The 22,171-nt window shown below is 46.8% G+C and overlaps 1 protein-coding gene across 1 annotated transcript in view; it reads left to right on the top strand.

Annotated features, from left to right (window-relative positions):
- Positions 1 to 17,401, top strand: part of STAP2 (signal transducing adaptor family member 2) — a 30,505-nt gene extending 13,104 nt beyond the window's left edge. The window contains exons 4-13 of the mRNA XM_084826274.1: positions 1,837 to 1,893; positions 2,486 to 2,616; positions 3,563 to 3,694; positions 5,242 to 5,311; positions 6,606 to 6,708; positions 8,531 to 8,614; positions 10,188 to 10,355; positions 11,360 to 11,395; positions 12,914 to 13,036; positions 15,508 to 17,401. Coding sequence (XP_084682400.1) covers positions 1,837 to 1,893; positions 2,486 to 2,616; positions 3,563 to 3,694; positions 5,242 to 5,311; positions 6,606 to 6,708; positions 8,531 to 8,614; positions 10,188 to 10,355; positions 11,360 to 11,395; positions 12,914 to 13,036; positions 15,508 to 15,566 — 963 coding nt within the window. The 3' untranslated portion in view covers positions 15,567 to 17,401. The remainder of the gene's footprint in view (positions 1 to 1,836; positions 1,894 to 2,485; positions 2,617 to 3,562; positions 3,695 to 5,241; positions 5,312 to 6,605; positions 6,709 to 8,530; positions 8,615 to 10,187; positions 10,356 to 11,359; positions 11,396 to 12,913; positions 13,037 to 15,507) is intronic.
- Positions 17,402 to 22,171: the final 4,770 nt, after the last annotated feature.

Raw genomic sequence — 22,171 nt, 5'->3', positions numbered from 1 at the left:
TAAAATTTATTACATTTCTTAATCGCCCATCTGGCCAGTCACCCGGTGCAGCAGCCCTCCCAATGCAGAGTACAGTAAAGTGCATAATAAAAATCAATGCAGTCTTAAAAAGGAATAAAACACCATAAAAATAGCAAAAACATAATAACAGATATTATTTATTTTAAATATGTATAGATCTTTAGGTTGAATACATCTAATACCATTCAGCAAATGTGCAATGGGATCTTTAGGTTCTAACTGCAGTCCTCCAAAACTCACTATATTGTATCCAGTTACCATTTTCAAACAGGTCTGGGCTTTCAGAATTATTATTATTATTATTATTATTATTATTATTATTTTCAATGTATATACTGTTTACTGTATCAAAAGACATCTTTAAGTGGATTACAGAATTAGAGCTAAAAATACGTCATAGTAAATTTGAAAACTCATCAGTTAAAATGTTTAAGAAACTTAAAACCAAGGCTAAAAGCACAATTAATAAACATGTGTTCTGCCGTAACTGGAAAAAAGCCCTCCCTGGCTTGCCCCGCAGAACCAACACTGAGTGTCTCCCAGAGTTCTCAAACCTCATTCCTCCTATTTCCAATGTTCAGAAGTGAGTGCCGATGTTTATGTAGCCCAAATGGCACCGTCCGCGTGCAAGAGAGAGGTATGAGCAGGCCCCGGGGAGGTTTGCAGAAGTAAACCACAGAATGCTGACTGACTGTCGGGGTGGTAGAAACAGAAAACTGGGTGGGAGAGAGCAGGGAATGGAGTTTCTTGGGAGAGGGCACAGCTGGCTAACCAGAACAGTGACCCAGAGCACTCGGCGCTGTGACATGCCGCAGGTTGCACTTATAAACTGCTAATGTCCCCCCCACCCCTATCTTGCCATACCATCAGCTGGAGGCCATTTGAAAATATGCCTCAATGAATTGTGTAATACTCAAGCTACGTTACTTTATGGCAGAGATGGGGAACCTTTTTTCTGTCAAGGGCTGCATTCTCTTGGGGGGTATTCTGTGGGGGGCCACATGCCAGCAGGAAGTCAATGTCAGCAGTGGGTGGGGCCAGAATCGGAAGTGGCTGGGGACACAGCTAGTGCCACCCTTCTCTCTCACTCTTTTGGAAATCCCTCCTCTCGCTCTCGCTCTCTCACTCACTCTCACTCTGCCCCCCCTTTCTCTCTCTCTCTCTTTCTGAAACCCCCTCTCTTTCTTCCACTTCCTTTTCCCCTCTTTCTGGAATCCTTTTTCTCTCTCTCTTTCTGCCACCCCTTCTCTTTCTCTTTCTGAAACCCCTTCTCTCTCTCTCTCTCTTTCTCTCTCTCTCTCTCTCTCACACACACACACAAACACACACACACTTATCCCTTCTCTATTTGCCACTCCTTCTCACTATCTCTTTCTGAACCCCCTCTCCGTGCCACCCCTTCTCTCTATCTTTTTCTTTCTCTCTCTCTTTCTGCCACTCCTTCTTGTCTCTCTCTCTCTGCCACCCCCTTTCTCTCTTTTTTTCTTTCTCTCTCTCTTTCTGCCACCCCTTCTCCTCTCTCTCTCTCTGCCACCCCCTTTCTCTCTCTCTCTCTTTTTCTTTTGTTCTCTTTCTCTCTCTTTCCCCTTCTCCTCTCTCTCTTTCTCTGCCACCCCCTTTCTCTCTCTCTCTCTCTCTCTCTCTGCCACTCTTTTCTCCCCTCTCTTGTTCTGTCACCTTCTTTTCTCTCTCCGTCTCTTCTTGTCACTGTGTGAAGACATGATTAGGGAATTAGGGTTCAAACTGCATTAACATGACTAAGTTCAGCTTCACAGAATTCTTATGGGCCACGTCTCTGTGTGTTTTCTCTTTCAGATGGAGAGCCTGGACTCTCGAGAGATGTGGAAAGGTTTTATTCTCACTATGGTGGAGGTGGGTTTCTTTTCTTTTCTAATTCTTCTCCTTCCCTTTATAAATAATAGTGCTATGGTGCTTTTTTGACTTCTTTTTTAAAAGGAGACAAAATAATGGCTGTATATCAGAAACTGGAGCATCCCCACCCCCACCCCCACATTTGTGGGAAGAGGAACAGACATTGGGGAAATTCAAAGAGGCAATGTAAGGGATAAATAAGAAATAATTTGCCACTAGGATCAACAGAAAGAAATAAAATAGGCGTAAGGTGCAATCCTATACCTAGTTTCCTAAGAGTAAGGCCCATTGAACTCCATAGGACTTACATATGAGTAGACACATCTCCTGTAAACCTGCATGCATGATGTTTTCCCATTAGAATTAGGCCAAACTAGACAGGTTTTGAAAAATGCATATAGATCCCAGGAGGCATTTCAGGGGAATTTAACCGTTTCCTCTTCTGAAGCTGCTATTTGCTTTGAGAGATCATAATACCCCGTGGGCCCCACATTCTTATTTTAGCAGCTTTACGCGGTTTGAAATAAATTCTGTGTTACCACCAGTCTAACCTCTAACACCCCATTCTGTTCTGCACACCCCACACCCCCAGATGAAAATCCCCTCAAACCTGAATTTGCTCCCTGGCCACATCTACATGTTGTCTGAAGCCCTCGAGAAGGAAAAAGAACGGCGATGCAAACTGGACCAGCCTGACCCCAAAGGAGAGACAGACCTTCCGGAGTGAGTTGATTGTAGGATCATTGTGGGCAGAGACTTGCTTATATTTGCCAATGAAAATAAGGTGCTATGTACATTGATGGCATTGTACGTATATCACAGCAACAGCAAGAACAACCCCTAATATGGAGATGGGTCCATGATAGAGCACCTGTGTGGCATGCAGGGTTGTCACAGAAATCTACAGTGGATTCAAATGAGTTCAGATTTCTGTGCATCCAACCCACGGACTCCATAGCAGACTGCATTTTCCCAAGTTGCATAGATTCTGTGGAATTGCAGACTATGTTTTTGTTTTTGTTTTAACTTTCCGGAACTTCATGCAAATGTAATCATAGGAAAATACATAAAATAAAATAATAAAATAATACATAAATATTTTATTTTATGTATTTTTTCTATTATTACATTTGCCCCCGAATGCCCATTTTCCCCATATGCTAAAGCATGACAATGCACATTTTGGGGGGATTTATGCAGATGGGGGGGATTTGCACATTTTTGCAAGTCCAAATTTGCACAAATGCGAATTTTCATCAATACGAATTTCTGCAAATTTGGGAAATTTGAAAAAAAATCTGATTCCACCAATGCCTGGACAACAGAACGAAAGGCACTTGATAATCCATGAAACATAGACAGAACCGACTTCAGAAAATCTGTACAACCCTAGTTGCATGCAGAATATCCCGATTTCAGTCCCTCGCATATCCAGTTTAAATGGAGCGGTCATTGTAGTCTGACACAATTAAGAACAAGAACAATTAAGTGTGTGTGTGAGGGGAGGTTTGCACAGGTGGTGGAGGAGGACAATTCACCAACCAATGGTCCTGCAGTGTTGCACAAGAATGAATCCCGTTTTACAGAAGCTTGTTCAGAGAAAGCCACTTGGCCAAACGGACATCCCAGCCTGTGGTTTGCCAAAGGCTCTGCTGTATTTCTGCCCCAGCTGTTTTTTCAAGGTCTCCAGAATGGAGGCTGAGGTGCTTCTGGAGAAGAATGAAAACTGCGGCAATATGTTACTGCGCCCGGGAGGGGACGGCAAGAGCGTCTCGGTGACCACTCGGCAGAAGGTGAATGGGTGAGTTTGGCAGGACCAACTCCAGGCTCGAGTTGGGGGGACTCTCCTAGGCCTGATGGACTACGTGGAGGTGACGCTGGTCTGATTGGAACCTGGCAGCCTCCACTTTAATTTCCCACCACGTGCCTGACGTTGAACCTAGGGAATTGTGGGAAATCAAAATGGCGGCTGCTTGGCATGGGGAAAAAACATTTAGCACGTATTCATTGTGAGTGCTGCCAGGGCATTTGATCTCCAGTAGCCACCTCAGGATGCCATGTAAGCAGATGTAGAGCTGGGGGGGCACCTACATTGGGGGCTTTGAGGCTTGACCTGGCAACTTCAGGGTCAGGGAACTACCATCCTAGCGAGCCACTTAGGGTCTTTAGGGTCAGCACACCCCCGTGCTATAGAGGGCAAGAGCTCATCATGGCAGCCCCCACAACCAGGCCCCCAAGCAGAATCCATAGCCACACCCCCAATGAGACCCCATGGCCAAGTCCTCAGGAGAACTCATGGCCTTGCCCCCCAGGAGAACCATGGCCAAGCCCTCAGGAGAACTCATGGCCATGCTCCTTGGAAGAACCCATGGCCAAGCCCTCAGGAGAACTCATGGCCATGCCCCCCAAGAGAATCCATACCGACGCCCCAGTATATATATACTTTTATGTTCTTTGTATGAAAGAAACTAACCATCTGGTTAAAAACACCATAATAAATCTCAGACAAATGAATGAAACAAAATGCAGCACTAATAAAATCTCAAAATTAAGCTAACGGAGTAGGACTCAAATCCCATACGTTGTTCATGACCTGAGTTCAGTGGCGCTTACTTCTGGCTGCATCGGTTCAACTTGCAAAATGCTTTGAGCTTTAACAAAAGGACTTCAGCCAGCTGAAATGCAAGCTTGAGTTTTTAATGAGAAATGCAAACAGTCCTGCAAAGATGTGTTCCCATTTAAGCCACTAGTGTGAAGTAGGAACCCCATCAAAGAAAAGGAAAGATGTATCCAAGGCATCTGCTTGATTGTTTTCTTCATTTTTTGACTTCTTCTATGCCAGCCTTCCTTGAGCTGCTGCCCTCCAGATGTGTTGGACTACAATTTCCAGCATCCCCCAGCCGGCCTCCAACACATCTGGAGGGCACCAGCTCAAGGAAGGATGCTCTATGCTATGCTTGTCATAAACAATTGGCAAACCTGAACCTTCATTATCACCTCAACTGTCAGAGCAAGGCTGACCCATCAATTAACCTGGCACTCTGGGAGATGGTGGCAGTGCTCCTGCTGTGAAAAACATCCCAGAGCTAGGCTCCTCAGCATTCCTCCTCCATTACACCATCCTCAAACTATCCAAGAAAAAGAGCACATTAGGCTCCCTAATAGGTTTGCCTGCTGCTCCCTTGCTGGTCAACAGAACACCCCTGCTTCTTGCACTCCTCTAGTTTGGGCTGCTGAGCTCAGGGGACCCTGAGCTAGGGATCCCCAACCCCAAGGCTCACATAGAGGCCTCCCTAGTTACAGGAGACTGTGCTTAGAATTCTGTTCCCCCCACCTCCTCTGTTGCAGAATAGTGACTATCAAGCACTACAAAATCCACCTGGCTGGTGGAGAATACGTCATTGATGTGGAAGAGCCGGTAAGATTTCTGCTCTCAGACTGTGGTGGCAGGGACTCAGTTCAGTGATAGAGTGCACTCTTTGCATGATAGGGATGTTGGACAAATCCATTTGGTGGGTGGAGCGAGACACGTTTTTGTCGGTTTGGCCCCCTGGACTTTGGTCCATTTCCCACTAACTGGCCTGACTCGGTCTGCAGCGAGTTGGGCCAATGAGCAGATTTTCTGTGTGTGTTTTTTATTTGCACAAATTGTGCCTGCAATTTGCACAAATTCCACCCACAGTTCACGCAAATCTCTATTTGCGTAAATTGTGTCAGACACACACGCCCCACACCCAGAAAAGGTCCCCAGAGTTCAGGGGGAAACCATGGCTCTGCTCGCAAATGCAAGCCAAGTTGCACGGACAGTGGAAGTCGCTCAAGCTGCCAAAGGGACGGATTTCCAAGCGACAGACATCTCTATTGCATGGAGGAAGTCCCAGCTTTAGCTCCTGGGCATCTCCAGTTTGAAAAGGTGAAGGGAAAAGGCTCTTCCCTGCCCTAGACCCTGGAAAGCCACTGCCAGTTGGAATAGACCAGAGGTGGGGTCTATTCTTTCAAAAATACACCCCAAAACCCAGCCTACTGTAGCTTAAAGCTTCTCCAGCCAGGAACTCAGCCTTCAGAGAGGAATGTCAGCCTTTGAGAATGGGGGCAGGGGGACACAAAAGCTGGCAAAACATCAAATGATTGGCATTCAAGAGAAAGGGGTGGGGCCAGAAAAAAGGGGATGGCCACCTGAGGAAACCCAGGGGGCCGGATTTGGGTTTCTGCACCCCTGGAGTAGACAGTGTTGGGGTCAAAAGCTTTGACTCGGTTGAAGGAAGCTTCCTGTGTTCCCATTTCAACCAGCCCTTTCTTCAAATCCATGAGGACTGGAGTCTTGCTCTCTTTGACCAGTGGTCTGAGACTCACTGTCAGATAGCTTCCTGTTTCAATCAGCCCTTTATTTTGAACCACAAGGACTGGAATCTTACTTTTCCTTGAAGGGAAGGACCACCAGAGGATCTACTTTACCTGCAGTAGGGCTATGCTAGAAAAGTCATCGTCTTTCCCATATTGGCAACCTTTTTTGGGGGGGGGGAGCAGATGGTGGTGTAGCCCAGCCTTCCAGACGCATCCAGGTGTGACTTGCCTCATCCCCAGCCATTTTGGAGGGGGACAATGGGAACTGTAGTCCAAGAACTGGAGGTATGGTGATGAACTTGAAATACTTTGGACTCTTCGGAAGAGTTCATTCCAAAGCATTCTCCACATCTTTCTCTCCTCGCCAGTACCACTGCTCTTCGCTTGCAGACGTCGTGGAATTTTTCGTCACCAACAGCCATCGGGTCCTTGTCCCACTCTCTCTTGACGAGAGCTATGCCATGACTCTGGGTAAGTTTGTGGCTCCGTCTCCAAGGTGGAAATGCAGAAGATCATTGTTATTTCGAGGAGTTCAGTGGGGGACAACACATTGCTGCTTCTTGCGTCTCCACTTCTGGTTGACACTTGGCTTCGCCCCACCCTGCCCCCTGACTCAGCTATTATCTTGCACTCATCTTTGGTTGGTAGACCCTTGGGTTAAAGTAGATTCCACAAGCTTGAAGTCTTCCCACGCCTGTCCGAGACACCGTAGATGTGGGGTCTCCAACGTGGTACCCCAGACCCCTCTCTTGGTGCTCACTAGGCTCCGTGTCCCTCCTGATCTTTATTTCATTTCTTAAGATTTTTTAAAAATTTCTTTAACTGAGAGGCTGGCATGCTGCAAAGTGAAAGGCTGCCCTCCAGCGCCATCTTTATCTGGGTTCAAAAGAGCAACTTTGTGTTTTGGAACTCAGACCCCCACCGTTGCCTTGGACTTAAGATCTTGGATGAGTTCCTTTTCTTTTAGCCCCACCACTTTGTCTTCTGGGAAATGAGTGTGTCATCACCAGCCACGCCCACCATGGCGGCCATTGTATGAGTGGGTGAGCCCCACCCCCACAGCAAACATTTTGCGAAAACACCCACAGCACTTTCAAATTTCTAAACGTGCCCAGCAGCCCAAAAAGGTTGGGGACCCCTGACAGATTCTCCATTAGGCAGTTTTCCTCTTCCAAAGTGTGCTCTGGTCAAAGGTTAAGTATCTCTGGAGCCTGTGGGAAAATGGGAAACATCCATGCAACCGTATTAGTGTGGCCACAGATAAATCACCGAAAAAAGAGGATGGCAATTTGCATGATAATTTGCATATGCTAATATATAGATAGATATAGATACCTATAGCCCACGAAATAATGGGCTCAAGTGACAGGAAGCCAGATTCCGGCTGAACATCAGGAAAAACTTCCTGACTGCTACAGCAATGCGACAATGGAACCCATGACCCGGGGGGGGGGGGCCTTCTCCACACTGGAGGCATCCATAGAATCATAGAATGGTAGGGTTGGAAGGGGCTACAAGACCATCAAGTCCAATCCCCTGCTCCATGCAGGAATCCAATTCAAAGCATCCCTGACAAGTAGCACTCCAGCCTCGTCTTGAATGCCTCCATGAGGGAGAGCCCACCACCTCCCTAGGTAACTGGTTCCATTGTCATATTGCTCTGACAGTCAGGAAGTTTCTCCTGATGTTCAGCCGGAATCTGGCTTCCTGCAACTCGAGCCCATTATTCCGTGTCCTGCACTCTGGGATGACCGAGAAGAGATCCTGGCCTTCCTCCCTGTGACAACCTTTCATTCAAGACGAGGCTGGACAGCCACCTGTCAGCGATGCTCTGACTTGGACTCCTGCATTGAGCAGGGGTTGGACTCGATGGTCTTGTAGGCCCCTTCCAACCCTGCTATTCTATGATTCAAGGATGATGGTGATGATAATACTAGTATATCTCACCATAGAGTGGAAAACTGACCAGGTGACCCGTGTGCCTACCTGTTCAGTCTGCTATCCAAGTGTGAACTGTGGATGCAAAACAGTTTGGATGGTTCTTTGTCTTTAAACCAGAATTGGACCAGACAGCCCCCTTCAAATTGAGGGTCATAAAGTGCACCACTTCTACAGTGTTTTGCATACACTGCTCTGATCTCCTGACTGAGGAAGAACCAGGGCCAAACCAATGTTCAATAAATAATATAGAACACTAGTCACAAGTCTCGGTGTGGTAATTTCAGCTCCTGCACCCCAGACTCTTTAGCGATTGTGCCATCCTCCTTTATTCAATGCCTTTTCTATTTGGCAGAGATCATGGAGACGGATAAAGAAAGTGGAGAGAGTACCTCGGTACCCACCTGGGTGTCCGGTGTCCCCCGATGGCCCCCGAAAGGTACTTCATTTAGTTTATGCTAAATTCTGAAGCTAAATTCATGCTAACCTTCCTTCATCCTACTCAGTGAGGGACAGATGCTTAAAATGCTGCCACACAGTTTTATTTGTTTGTTGTTTAACTCACATCCCAACTTTCTGCCAAAACCGGCACTAACAATAATAAAATAGAGATTGATACCAAATCTGAATTAATACATGACATAAAAACATACCAATTAAAACCACCAAACATAGACAGCACCTAAGCAATTTAAATAATTGTTCAACAGCAGACCCACTTTCATGCTGAAGGTTTGCCTGAATAAAAAGGTCTTTGCCTGCCAGCGGAAGGACAACAAAGAGGGGGCTGATCTAGCTTCCCAGAACAGGGAGTTCCAGAGCTAAGGAGAAGGCCTTTTTGGCGGTGGCACCCAGTGGAGGCTGGTGGCTCTGATGTTGATGGGGCTGTGAATCCATTCTGGTTTCAGTCAGAACCAGCCAAAACTCTAAAGGGGCTCTCCAAGGTGCTGAACCCTATCCCTAAAATGGTCTCAGCAGCTGGGTAGCTTCTTAGAGTTCTGGCTGGTTCTAACTGTAACCCAGAATAGATTCACAGGCCCACCCCACTTTTGGCAGTGACACCCTAGAGAGGCTCACCTGGCTTCTATGTTGTGGTCATTTTCATGCCAGGCAAATCCCTTTTTTATTCTCCCAAGCTTTTTAGTCCTTGAGTTTAAAAAAATATTAATAATGTGTTTTTGGATCTCTCCACTACTGTTGACTTTTCTCTTCATTTTTACTTTGGTTTGATTCTGTTTTAAATGGAAGGTTTTAATATTATGGTTTATGATGTTACTGCATTTTATAGTTTTAAATTTTGTTTTGTCAACCGCCCAGAGAGCTTTGGCTAATGGACAGTAGAAATGCAATAAATAAATAATTTCATGCACAATTGTATGCATGTTTAGACAGAAAAAAAGTCCTACAATTCCCAGCATTCTCCAGCCAGCAAGAAAAAAGTCCTACAACTCCCAGGATTCCCCAGTCAGCATGAAAAAAGTCCTACAACTCCCAGCATTCCCCAGAGAGCATGAAAAAAGGTCCTACAACTCCCAGCATTCCCCAGCCAGCATGAAAAAGGTCCTACAACTCCCAGCATTCCCCAGAGAGCATGAAAAAACATCCTACAACTCCCAGCATTCCCCAGACAGCATGAAAAAATGTCCTACAACTCCCAGCATTCCCCTGCCTGCGTGGCTGGCTGGAGAATGCTGGGAGTTGTAGGATTTCTTTCTGTTTAAACATGCATAGACTTGCTCCCTAAATTAATTAAAATGAAAGCAATAGCTCTCCCTAATGTTCAGAGATAGATTACCAATGAAAGTGGAGGTTCCATTAAACCATCATGACTGACAGCCAATGGCAGGCCTCTCCTTCACCCTGTGTCACACAGACACCACCCCCAGCTTTCCATGTGGCTCATGCAGGTTCTAGAGCTGCACTCTAGGCATTGTAGGCAGGTTCTGGGACTCAGCCGGGCTTGGCTTGAGTTAGTTCTCCGCCCCAGTTTTGCCCTTCTGTCTGCATCGCAGGTGCCCTCGAGGGACAGAAGCCTTTCTTGTCCCCTAGAAGTCGGAAGCCCCCTCCTCGTCTTCCGCCAGTCCTGCTGGTTAAGCCCCCAGTCCCGGTGTCAGCCGCCACACCCACGAGCGTGTATGAAGAGGAGGATTTGCCAGACCAGACCTATGTGAATGATGAAGGTAGGTTGAGGAAGGCATATTGATCTGACTTGCAGGCCGTTATATTTGTTCAGTCGTTCAGTCGTGTCCGACTCTTCGTGACCCCATGGACCATAGCACGCCAGGCCTTCCTGTCCTGCGCTCTCTCCCAGAGCGTGCTCAAGTCCATATTCATTGCAAGGCCATTATAACCAGGTCACTAAATGTTAATTTTCATTTAAAAAAGAAAAAAATCAGCACTCATTTATTTATTTGGCATTATTTGTTTATTTAGCAGCAAAGAGTCAGACACGACTTAACGACTGAACAACAACAACAATTTATTTATTTGTCATTATTTATTGACTTATTTTATCTATGTATATATATATTTGGCTTAATTTGTTTATTTAACTATATTTTTATTTTTTTGCGTTATTATACTGTGTTATAACAGGATAATACTGTAATGAGGGATACCACTTTTTGAGGGTGGGGGAGAGGGACTGGGGAAAGAAGTATGTTAGTGCTTATAAAAATATTGATTAAAAAATAGGGTCATGAAATGGTACCCTCTGCTCACTGGGGCAGGTGAAACAAAGCAGGATACCTGAACTGGCTTCTGCTAGTGTAGAAAAGTAATTGCAATGTTGTGGCAGGGGGGTGGGGTGGGGTGGGGTGGGGTGGGGTGGGGCAAGAAAAGTCCGAATCCAGCAGGGGGGCAGAAAAGTCCAAATCCAGAGGGAGGAACATGCTAGGAACATTTTGTGATTGGCCATGCCCCCCTGCGACAATTTCTGGCGATGCCCAGGACACGTTTTCAAAATGTCAGCTGTGTCCACAGGCCCAAATTGTGCGTTTACCCCTGGTCCCAGACTATTGCTTCCCCGTCCATCCCTTTTATTTAGAACGCCAACATTTGGAAACCAGAGCTTCACACTCAGCTGCAAACCTTTTGTCCCCTGTTTCTCAAGGCTACAGGAGAACAGAAAGCCCCTTTGTCTCTCCATCTCTTTGTTGCCCTTTTATGTTTGCTTTTCTTTCAGACGTTGCTGAGATGAGACAGACCAGGTCATCCAAAGGTAAGCGCCAAATCCAGCTTTCGGATGCTGTGCAGAATCAAGCTATTGTCACTGTCACAAAACGGCCAGGCAACAAGTGCAAGGAATTAGGGATGCTATTGGTGATAATCTCATCAACTACTAGTTCCCCTCTACTCAGCACTGGTTAGGCCTCCTCTGGAGTACTGTGTCCAGTTCTGGGTGCCACACTTTAAGAAGGATGCAGACAAGCCAGAGAGGGTTCAGAGGAGGGCAACAAAGATGATCAGGGGACTGGAAACAAAGCCCTATGAAGAGAGACTGAAAGAACTGGGCATGTCTAGCCTTGAGAAGAGAAGACTGAGGGGAGATATGATAGCACTCTTCAAGTACTTGAAAGGTTGTCACAGAGAGGAAGGCCAGGATCTCTTCTCGATCATCCCAGAGTGCAGGACACGGAATAATGGGCTCAAGTTACAGGAAGCCAGATTCCGGCTGAACATCAGGAAAAACTTCCTGACTGTAAGAGCAACACGACAATGGAACCAATTACCTGGGGAGGTGGGGGGCTCCCCCACATGGAGGCATTCAAGATGAGGCTGGACAGCCACTTGTCAGGGATGCTCTGACTTGGATTTCTGCACTGAGCAGGGGGTTGGACTGGATGGTCTTATAGGGCCCTTCCAACCCTACTGTCAGGATGAGCCCTAGCTGCCTCTTACAGTCTACTCCAATAGCCAACTCGAGACACAGACAAAAGGATTCTTTTCAAGGCTTTAATTAATCCTTTTACAACTTAATGACTCTTTCAGATGCTAATCACCAGCGACTAAGCAAGGAACAGCACTGGGGAAAGATAGCAGAGTGGCCTATGCTCCAGGTTAGGCAGTTGGTCCCTGTTTGAAGGAGAACCATGGGAAGACCCTGAACCTATGGGCTAGGGAGAGATCCTCCCTCTTTCCCTTGGGTCCTCGGGACGCAACCGTTGCTTGCGCGCCAAACGAGTGCTACGCCTCCTTTCCATGCCCTCCATCTGGCGCCGTTCCCTGCGTCTGCGCCGAGCGTCCAGCAAGCCCCCCCACACACACACACTCTCTCGCTGCCAGGATCACTATCTCTCCCAGGAATGCTGGCAGGAGGAATCTCTGCCAGCTGCTGTGTCTGTGAGACATGAGCGTGCTCCTCTCCCACGGATTGCTGTTCCTCCTCAGAATCAGAACTGCTCTGGGGCTCTATCGGCTCAGTTTCCACCCTGACACCTACTATTCTATGATTCTATGATGATAATCTGCCATTCTTCCAACGTTCTGTCCTAGACATTTGCGATGCATGCACCTGTGGCTGTTGCCTTCAATTTGCTGCTGCTTCTTCTTCTTTGGGTGGGTGGGTGGGGATTTGCCATGGGTCACGCTGTGTGTCCGTATAAATGGCTTTTTCATACTGCCAGATTTCAAGGAGACAAAATCCTTGGGCCAAACCTGTCCATGGGCAGGAGAGGACTCAGCACCTTCCAGTCCTAAGGCTGACCCATCAATCCCCTTTGCATTTCTCACCTCCCAGAATTTAAAGGCATTCCTGGGCTCATGGCTCCGAGCAAACCTATCAGTGGTTTTGGCCTCCGGAAGACGACAGAAAGTGCCCCCTCCCGCCTAGCGATGTCCTTACCCAGAAACCTTTGCAGTGGTAAGTCAGTGGGTGTGTGGGGTGAAGAGAAGTGCATATCTGTCACAACAAGATTCAGGTTACATCTGCTTTCAATTTTATATTGGTTTCTTACCAGTTTAACGAGTAGCATAGCAGAGCCAGGATTTGCAGAAATGCAGCTCTGGCACTTTTTTATGCGCAGGGTCACTGATGTCCTCTGCCACCCCTGTCAGAATTTCACGTTCCTGCTGAGCTGAACTGGGAAATGGATTTTCCCAGCAACAATATATTGTTCCCTGTTGTGATGCAAAGTGCTTTGGGGCTGGCTTGGTCTCAAGCGGGCAATGAAGACCTAGTCACTTTGCAAAAGACCTGCTAGAACTGGTTGTTGCTATGGATCAACACTGCTGCCTGCATTTTTGTAGGGATATCAGAGAAATCCACAACAGAATCAAATGAGTTCAGATTTCTATGAATTCAACCTGCAGATTCCACAGTGGACCGACTTTCCCTGAGTTGCATGGATTCTGAAGACCGGTGGACCATTTTCTTTTACTGAAATTTGTGGAAAATTACTTTCCAGAATTTTCCACAAATTTAGAAAAATAGAAGAAAAATACGCAAAAGAGGGGGGGAAACACTGGCTGAAAATGTGCATTTTCATGCTGTAGCCTAGGGGGGGGATATGCACATGGGGGGGGAGGATTTGTGCATCTCCTCAAGTGTGCATTTGCGCAAATTTGGGGAATTGGGGGAAAAAAACAATTCCGTCAATGAGCAGATGGCGCAACAAAAGGTATCTGATAATCTGCGAAACGCAGACAGAACGAATAGTACAAAATGTATGCATCCCTAATTTGGGGAACTCTCCTTGGGGGTGTGGCTATGAGGATTGTCCCTTCCAAACTGACCATTACACCAATGGGGTTAGCTGGTTATTTACTTTGTTTTGGTGCGGTGTGTGTTTCCCCTGTTTTTTTGCATGTGTGGTGTGCGCGTGTGTTTTGTTCAGGGGGCTGTGTGTGAGTGGGGTGAGCGGGTGCCTCTCTGAGCATCGCCAGTCAGCCTTCTCTGAAATGGGTATCTCGTTGTGCGTTTGTGGAGCAAATATACCTTTTGGCGTTCAGCGCTCAGGTGCCACCTCTGCCTTGTATTCAGGTTCTGTGGCAAGCGCCTTGACTCTAAGCCTCACCAGTTTGCCCTTTGGTGAAATGGGTGTTGTGAAACCAGCCACGTCCGCCATGGCAGCCACTTTGTGAAAGTGCCCATGACATGAGGTTGAAATAAAGGAAGGAGAATTCCAGATGGGACCACAGGCCCAAAAAAGTCACCAGGATTCTCTGGCAGACATGATAACAGACTGTAAAACTCTGGTGTAGTGGTTCCATTTGGAAGTGCAGGGACTCATCCTAGGGCTCCCAAAAGCCACACCCTCAAGGAGAGTCTAAAAATCCAGGCACCAACAAACCAGTTCGATCAGTTTTCATCTCCCCATCGAGCAGGTCTTTGGTAAAGCAAATGGGTCTTGCTTGCCCATTCAAGACCATGCCACCCCAAAATGCTTTCCTTTGCAACTGGGATGGTTGCTAGGGAAATGGATTTCTCCCCAGCTACTGTGAGGATTGCAGGTAAGTTCAGAGGAACAGGGAATACTGAGCAGGGTGGTGGATGACGTTAGCATCCCTGCTAACCGAGAAGTGCCACGGTTGCATCCCTTTGCAAGTCCTGGCTTTTTCCTCCACTAAGTCACTGGCTCTGGAGTCTGGAATACGTGAAACAGTTAGAAAGTAGCTCTGGAGAACATCTACTGGATAATCTCAGCTGGTTCCAAACAGGTGGGATATGCAGGAAAAGGCTTCTAAATAAGGGAGTGTGATATGCAAGCCAGTTTAATTCAAAGCTTCTTCTCATTTAAAAAAGAAAAAGAAAGAAATTGTGCCCTAAGGCTCCAATCCTATACACACACTTGCCTGGGGGAAAGTGACAAGGCTGAGTAGACAAGATGCGCCTAATCTTTGCAGCCTCGAGGACTAGAAACTTGGTCTTGTTGGAATGAAAGCTGAAGATTTTATGGATGCCTGACTGGATAATGATGATAGTAATAACAGCAATAAACAATAAAGACTTGTATAGTGCTTTCAAGTATGCAAAGTATTTGACATACCTTACAACTTTGCAATGTGGAAGTCAATATTATTATTCCTCATATCACAGATGGCGGGGGAGGGATGTGGCAGGGAGAGAAAGGCCACTTAGTGACTCCATGGCAGAGGTGAGATTCGAACTGGAAGCCTCCTGATCTAGAGTTATAAGAAATCTAGAGCTATAACGATTTTTTTACCTGACTGCATTGAGAGCTGTCTTTTCTTCTTCTTTCTTAAAACGAACCCTGAAAATCAAATTTGGAGAGGAAAATAACTGCCAGTTTCTAACAGTTGTGCCTGAATTCTGCCCAACTTTGGACCTGGGTGCGAAATTTCACAGTGGCCCTCTTTATGCTCCCCTTGTAGGGATGACCGAGGAACTGGAACGGAAGCTTAAAGAACGGAGAGCCACACTGCAAGACTGAGAAAATTGCATCCTTTGCCAAAACACTGGCCAGGAACAAAGGAAGGGTGGTTTGGGTAGCGCAATGGAAGACTGCTAGCCAAAACTTTACCTCGAATCCCTGTGTCATTCCCACCAGTCAGTCTCCACTGCCTGTCTTCCGCGACACCATTACGACTTTGTATTTCAAAGGGCTCCTCTTCCCACATGCAGGGCCAGCCCAAGAGCTTTTGCTGCTTGAGGTGAAGGACAGGATAGTGTCTCCCCATCCCACATGTGGAAGCCAGCTGGCCTGGCAGTTGAAGCTGATTTCAGCAACCAAGGCAGCAGGCTAGTTTAGGGGATGCAGTATGTACTGTGTGGCATGGACAGCTCTGTCCTCCAATAGACAGGAAGTTCAGGAGGAAACAGCCAGTAGGTTGCCACTGCCGCCCCCAGCATCTGCCGCCTCAGGCCATCGCCTCACTCTGCCTAATGGTAGGGCTGGCCCGGCTCACAATGGAGAGGAGTCCGATCGTACGTTATCCCCTCTAGTTCTCTGACTGACTTGGGGGACAGGCCAGTTGTGACAACTGAGCAGACCAGCTGTGAGGTGGAGAGAAATGGGAGACCCCAGAGATGGTCTTCACGTTTATGGCAAAATGGCAGCCCTGGAGATGGGGTGTCCAGGTTGACTGTGGTGGGCCAGACTGAGGTCAGGGCTGCTCTGCTGGATCAGACCAAAGGTCCATCAAGCCCAGCATACAGTTTCTGATGGTGGCCAGCCAGATGCCAAAACAGGAAGCCCACTAGTAGAACACAAAGGCTATGAGCTGCCTTCTCCGCTGCTGCCCCCGCGCAACCAGTATTCAGAGGCAGACCGCCTCTGAACATGAAGGCCCCATTTGAAGGCAATAGCCCACCAAATGACCAGTGTCCAGTTTGGGGCACCTCACTTTAAGAAAGAGGTCACCTTCCATTTCTCCAGGCTGCTACAAGGCACATGGGCGGCATCAAGAGTTGGCATGGTTGGGCACCTGCTGAGGGCCCAGACCCCAGCAGGGACCCACTGGCAAGAGCCCCCTGGAGTCGCTCCTCCTCTTCACCATTGCAACCTGCTGGTTGCCCTGCCTCTCGCTCCGGCCGGGACAACAAAGGTGGTGAGAAGGAGGAGCAGGAGACGCCACGGCCTCCTTGCTCACCGGCTCTCTGCCTCTCAAGTAAGCAAATGGTAGCCATGATGAGAAAGAGCAAGAGCAAAATCTGGAGTTGGTACCACACTTACCTTAAAATTGGACAAGTCTGAAGAAGAACGAACCTGGTTTTACAGGGCCAAACTCACTGCCAAACTTATAATGCAGAGATGGAAAGCCACCAGGTTGTGCATCAACGGGTGAAAGACCTCTTGGGTGCTCACAGCTCATGAATGAACCACTTACATAAAATGAGGGAGGGGAGAAAAATCCCAAAATGTTTGGCAGACATTTTTAGAACTTTGTGCAGACTGAGCGGTGGAGGTTATGTTCGTCCTTCTCAAACAGCCCAGCCTTCTGTGTATTCAGCATCCTGCTGTATTTTATGATCTCTTCTTTTCTTTTCTTTTCAAATCCCCCTGTTCCCCCATTCCTTTATTTTCCTTCTTTTAAAAAAAAAAAGCAATACCGCCATACGCAAATGAGCTAAGGAGAAAGTGACCGTTGTAAACAGTTTAAGATGTAATATACTGAACTTAACACATGGGAAGGGGGCAGAATACAGGAAATGGAGGCATTAGTGTTATATATGACTTGTACCATCAACTGTAATATTGGGAGGGAGGAAGGGAGGGAGGAGAGGTTCTCTTATTGTAAAAAAAAACCATTTTCAAAAAACCTTTCAATAAATAACAAACAACAAAACAGGACATTTTAGCGGAATGCTGTTACTGCCGCTAACTAAGCTGTAGGAAAGGCGTCGCAACCTTTTTGAATAGGGGGGGAAACTGCATAGAAGAGAGCACAGACTTGTTCTGTGCTGCCCCAGAGGAAGCGATGTGCAAATTAGCAAAATCCGAGCTCGCCCAAAGTTCTCCGAACTTTGTAGCTTTCCCTCATAGGGGAGATGCTCCAGCCCCTTGATCATTTTAGGGTGCAATCCTATGCCTGTTTAGACAGAGAAAAGGCCTACAACTCCCAGCATTCCCCAGCCAGTTTTGCTTCTATGCCGGAGGTATAGAAATGTAAGAAATCAATCAAACAAACAAACAAACAAAATTCACCTAAGCTGGTGGTTTATCACCACATCTTGTAGCTGTACATACTACTGAGAAAAGACTTCCTGAGGGTGGAAAGTTAGTCATGTTTGCTCCCTACCCAAAAAATCCTCAGACAGACACAGCCAGTGTGAGGGTTCTGCAGAAACCTAAAATTTATTATTAAGGCTGGAAGCTGGTTGCACGGTGGTGAGACATTAAAGAACAGCACTGCCCAATTGTACAAGCAGATCTTGGCAATGCTATCTCGATGTTGACAGATAAGAGCAGAGTGTTCTGGGACCTTGTCAGGGTCTTGTATTACTGCCACGGAAGCAAAAAAGAAATAAAACTGTTGGACTGATGATCCCAGGGATGTATCAAAACAGGGCTGTGTGTATCCATCAAAAAGGCAGAATGCGGAAACAGGCACAGATTCCAACTTCCTGAATGTCTCAGCATTCCTTGTAAAATTCAATTTAAGTTTCTATCCCTCATGGCTGAGAAAATCTGCTCAAAGGAAGAGCAAGCTGCTGGCATCTCCAAAGGCAGAGGGAAGGATGACAGTGCAAGCCCATCCCAAAGCATGTTTACATAGAGGTAAATGGGGCTTCCTCCTTGGTAAGTGACCATGGGATAGCAGCTAGAGTAAGGCAGGTGGGACTGCCCCATACCTAGATGGGGCTTTAGTGAAACAAATGGAAAATGAGTTCTTTCCTCATAATCCACAGAAACATTTTAGGTTCATCACCAGCTACACTACAACAAAATGTTGCAGCGTGTCCTCTGTCCTAAGAGAAGTGCTCCTATTTAGGGTTCGAGCCAGCTACACTTTCCTCACTCATGTCCTGGTTTTCTTTTCCAGTGACTGCTGAGCATACTCCTGATCAGGCTGTTTTGAAGCAGAGTTGCCTCTTTATGTTTTAAAACTTTTACAGGGGACAACTGAAAACCTCGGGGTTCTGCCAAGCATTCCAATAGATACCTCCACCGTCTTGTTTCTCAGCAGGCCCGTTTTGGCTACGAAGCCATCGGCACTCAGCCCTGGATCTGATATTAAAAGGAGAAATGAATTTGTTAACAGTATTCTTTAGATGGCCCCTCAACTGCAATCCCGGGGTAGTTCACACCTGTAAGTCAAGCACATATGCGCAGCTTTGTGTCTGTGAAAGGTTTGCCTCCAAAATGTCCATGCTGAATAAGAAGAGTTATTTTTTCAGTCCAGGACTTTTTGCCTACTTTAAAAGGACACCATTCATTACTCCTTCACCCTGCTTAACCCTCATGCACTGATTGGAAAAAATATACACAAAAACGTTCATCGGGCATTTTAGTCTGGAGTGTCAGAAGGAGTACGTCATAAATTCAAAATATTAGAAAAGTATCATAAACTGTCAAAGTAGGTAAAATTTTTATTACTAAGATCAAACTTTTTTGGTGTTGGGGGGTATTTTTCTAAGCCCATTGCAAATCTCTGTACTTAATGCCTACTTCCCTAGACCAATTTTATTTGGAAAATCCATGGGATTATTTTTTTTTACCCCTGGTACTTTGCCTGGTTTGGGGGACATAAAGAAATCACAGTGAGAAAATCAATAGATCTTTGGGTGTTTTTGTTTCCAGACAGAAAATGGTAAGTGGTAAGATGCTGAAATTTGGGGACATTATGCAGGCGGCAGAAAACAACCATGTCATGGGAGGACCGTGTTGTAGGTCTACCTCTGTGTAAATTCTGTAGTGAAAAGTGCATTTGGGTTACCCCTTTAGGCTACCTTGTTTTAGCAGGGTTAAGCACCCCACTGCTGCTATAGGCACAGTGTGTGTGTACATGTAAAATTTTTATTTTTTTTATTTTTTATTAAATGTATTAATCGTCCATTTGGCCGGTCACCAAGCCATACACCAAGGACCCCCAGCCTTTTTGGACCCATGGACACATTTGGGAAATTGAGAAATTGCTGTGGGCACCACTACAAAATGGGTCCCATGGAGGGGATGTGGCTAGTCATATAATGTCTGCTAGGCATATAATGCTTGGCTAGTCAATAGTTGGCAGGGGGAGAGATATATTGAGGCTAGCGGATGGGGGGGAAGGGGAAATGGAAAGAGTTACTCTCTGGCTCGCCCATTCTTCTGTACCCACAGACCTTTCTCATTTGCTGTTTCCCTCTCCCTCTCTCTCCCTCTCCCCACTCCCACCTCTATCCTCACTATTTTTCTCCCACAACCCCTTTCCTTGCTATTTCTTTCCCTTCCTAGCCCCTAGCCTTGCTCTTTCTCTCCCACTCACTCCTTTATCTTGCTGTTTCTCTCTATTTCTAGCCTTGCTATTTCTCTCCCCCAACCCTTTTCCTCACTATTTCTTTCTCTTCCCCATCCCTAGCCTTGCTCTTTCTCTCCCACTCACCACTTTATCTTGGTGTTTCTCTCCACTTTAGCCTCTCTATTTCCCATCACACACTTCTTTACCTCTCTGGTTCTCTCCCCTCCTAGCCTTGCTCTTTCTCTCCCCTCAACCCCTTTGCCTTGCTTTCTCTTCCTACCCTCTGAACAGGTTAAGGAACAGAAAAAGGAAGGAGAACCTGGGGCCCTAACATTTTTCATTTTTTAAAAATTTATTTCTTTGTTAAGGGGGCGGGAAGTGAAGAGCTGTGCTTTGGGGACCCCTGATATAGATATAGATATATATGGGCTTAAGGGTGTTGGTTATCTTGGGGGAGGGGGAACCACCATTCTGAGGAAGGGACAATTTTGGAAGGGCAGAACCAAGCAGAACTTGGGGCAGTATAACTTTTACAGAGCATTATCAGCTCCACCATTTTTTTTAATTTTAAAAGGTACATTGTTCTACTCTAGAGCAAGGAGTTGTTTTTAAATGAGAGAGATTATTGCTCAGGGTACAGCAACTGCTTCACATGAAGAACGGCCCAGGTACAATCCCTGGCATCTCCAGGTAGGGCTGGAAAAGTCCCCTATCTGAACCCCATGGAAAGCTGCTGCCAGTCAGTGTAGCTCGGTGGACCAAAGGCCAGATTCGATATAAGGCAGCTTCATATGTTTCCTATTTAAAATCAGCCCTTTAATTGGAACCATGAGGACTGGAATCTTACTTCATTCTTAGGGGATGTGCGATAGATCAGTTGTAGTGCCCCTGCTTTGCAGGCAGAAGGTTCTGGGTTCAATTCCTGGCAGCTCCAGGTAGGAAGATCAGGAAGCAGGTGACTGCTAGACCCTTCTCCACCAGAGACCCCAGACAGAGGGAACTTTGACCCCTGTCAGAATAGACCAGGTCTGACACCTTCCGACAGTTTTCTAACAGAAGCTGTAATGTGGGCATTTTCAAAGATGGTTGAAATTTGTTAGGGAGAGCAAATAATTACTCCTGCCCAGGCTAGGCACCCACTAGCCTCACCCCTGGCCACAGGGCCCATCCCGATCTTTGCCCCTTCCTGGGAATGCATTATGTCAAATAAGAATGCGTGCTCATATGCTTCGTTGCGTCACTTGGGCCCTAGATATGGAGTACAGAACCCAGAGGGCCGAATTCCATTTCAAAGAAGCTTCCGGGGCCCGCATCCAATGGTGGGCGGGGCCCAAGGCAAAATGGGCGGAGCCAGAGGTAAAATGGGTGGGGCCAGAAAGGCCACCCTATTTTAGCTTAAATCTTTTACCGCCAGTAACTCAGCCTTCAGAGGGGCATTTCCACCTTTTGGAATGGGGGAAAAACTGCACAAATGCCAGGAAATCACCGAACCATCAGTGGTTGGAGGAAAGGGGAAGGGCAGGGGGCCAGGAGGAGGGGCCAGGGGAAGGGAGCCTGTCCATTGGGGAATCCCAGAGGGCCGAATCGGTACCCCAGGCAGGCCGGATTCGAGGTTTTGTGCCCCTGGACTAGATAGAATTTAGACTGATTTCCAGTGGAATTTAAAAGTTCCTCCCGCTCCTAGCGTCTAGACTTGCTCTTTCTCTGCCTTCTGCTCGTTTGCCTTGCTTTCCCTTCCTGCCCGCTGAACAGCTGATTGGTGGCAGGCTCAGGAACAGGAAGGAGAACCTGGCTCCCTAACCAAAAAAAAAACATAGCATGGAGTATACACACAGCCTTGTTTTGAGGATGTTTTCCTTTTCAGCCGAGCTTTCAGATTGCACGAGATCCGCTGCCTCCCGTCCTGTCGAGGGCAAAAATGATGATTTTGTGGCAGGGAGAGACCCCATGATAGCAGGAGAATCGTTTTACAATCATAGGCAGATAAATAATCCAATACATTCATGGTGTGTGTGTGGGAAGCAACGCCATCTGGTCCATTTTGACCAGGCAGTCCGAGTGCCTATCCAAGAACTGGAAGGGAGGAAAAAATACATCATCAACATCATCATCATATAAAAAATACTGTAGGAAGGCAGTACTGTTTCCTTGTAAT

This window comes from Heloderma suspectum, chromosome Z, assembly GCF_057233095.1.
Source record: "Heloderma suspectum isolate Gila_16-S chromosome Z, 16-S_ref, whole genome shotgun sequence".
NCBI lineage: Eukaryota > Metazoa > Chordata > Lepidosauria > Squamata > Helodermatidae > Heloderma > Heloderma suspectum.
The sequence above is the reverse complement of the archived record's forward strand: the minus strand, read 5'-3'. Positions and strand labels throughout refer to the sequence as shown.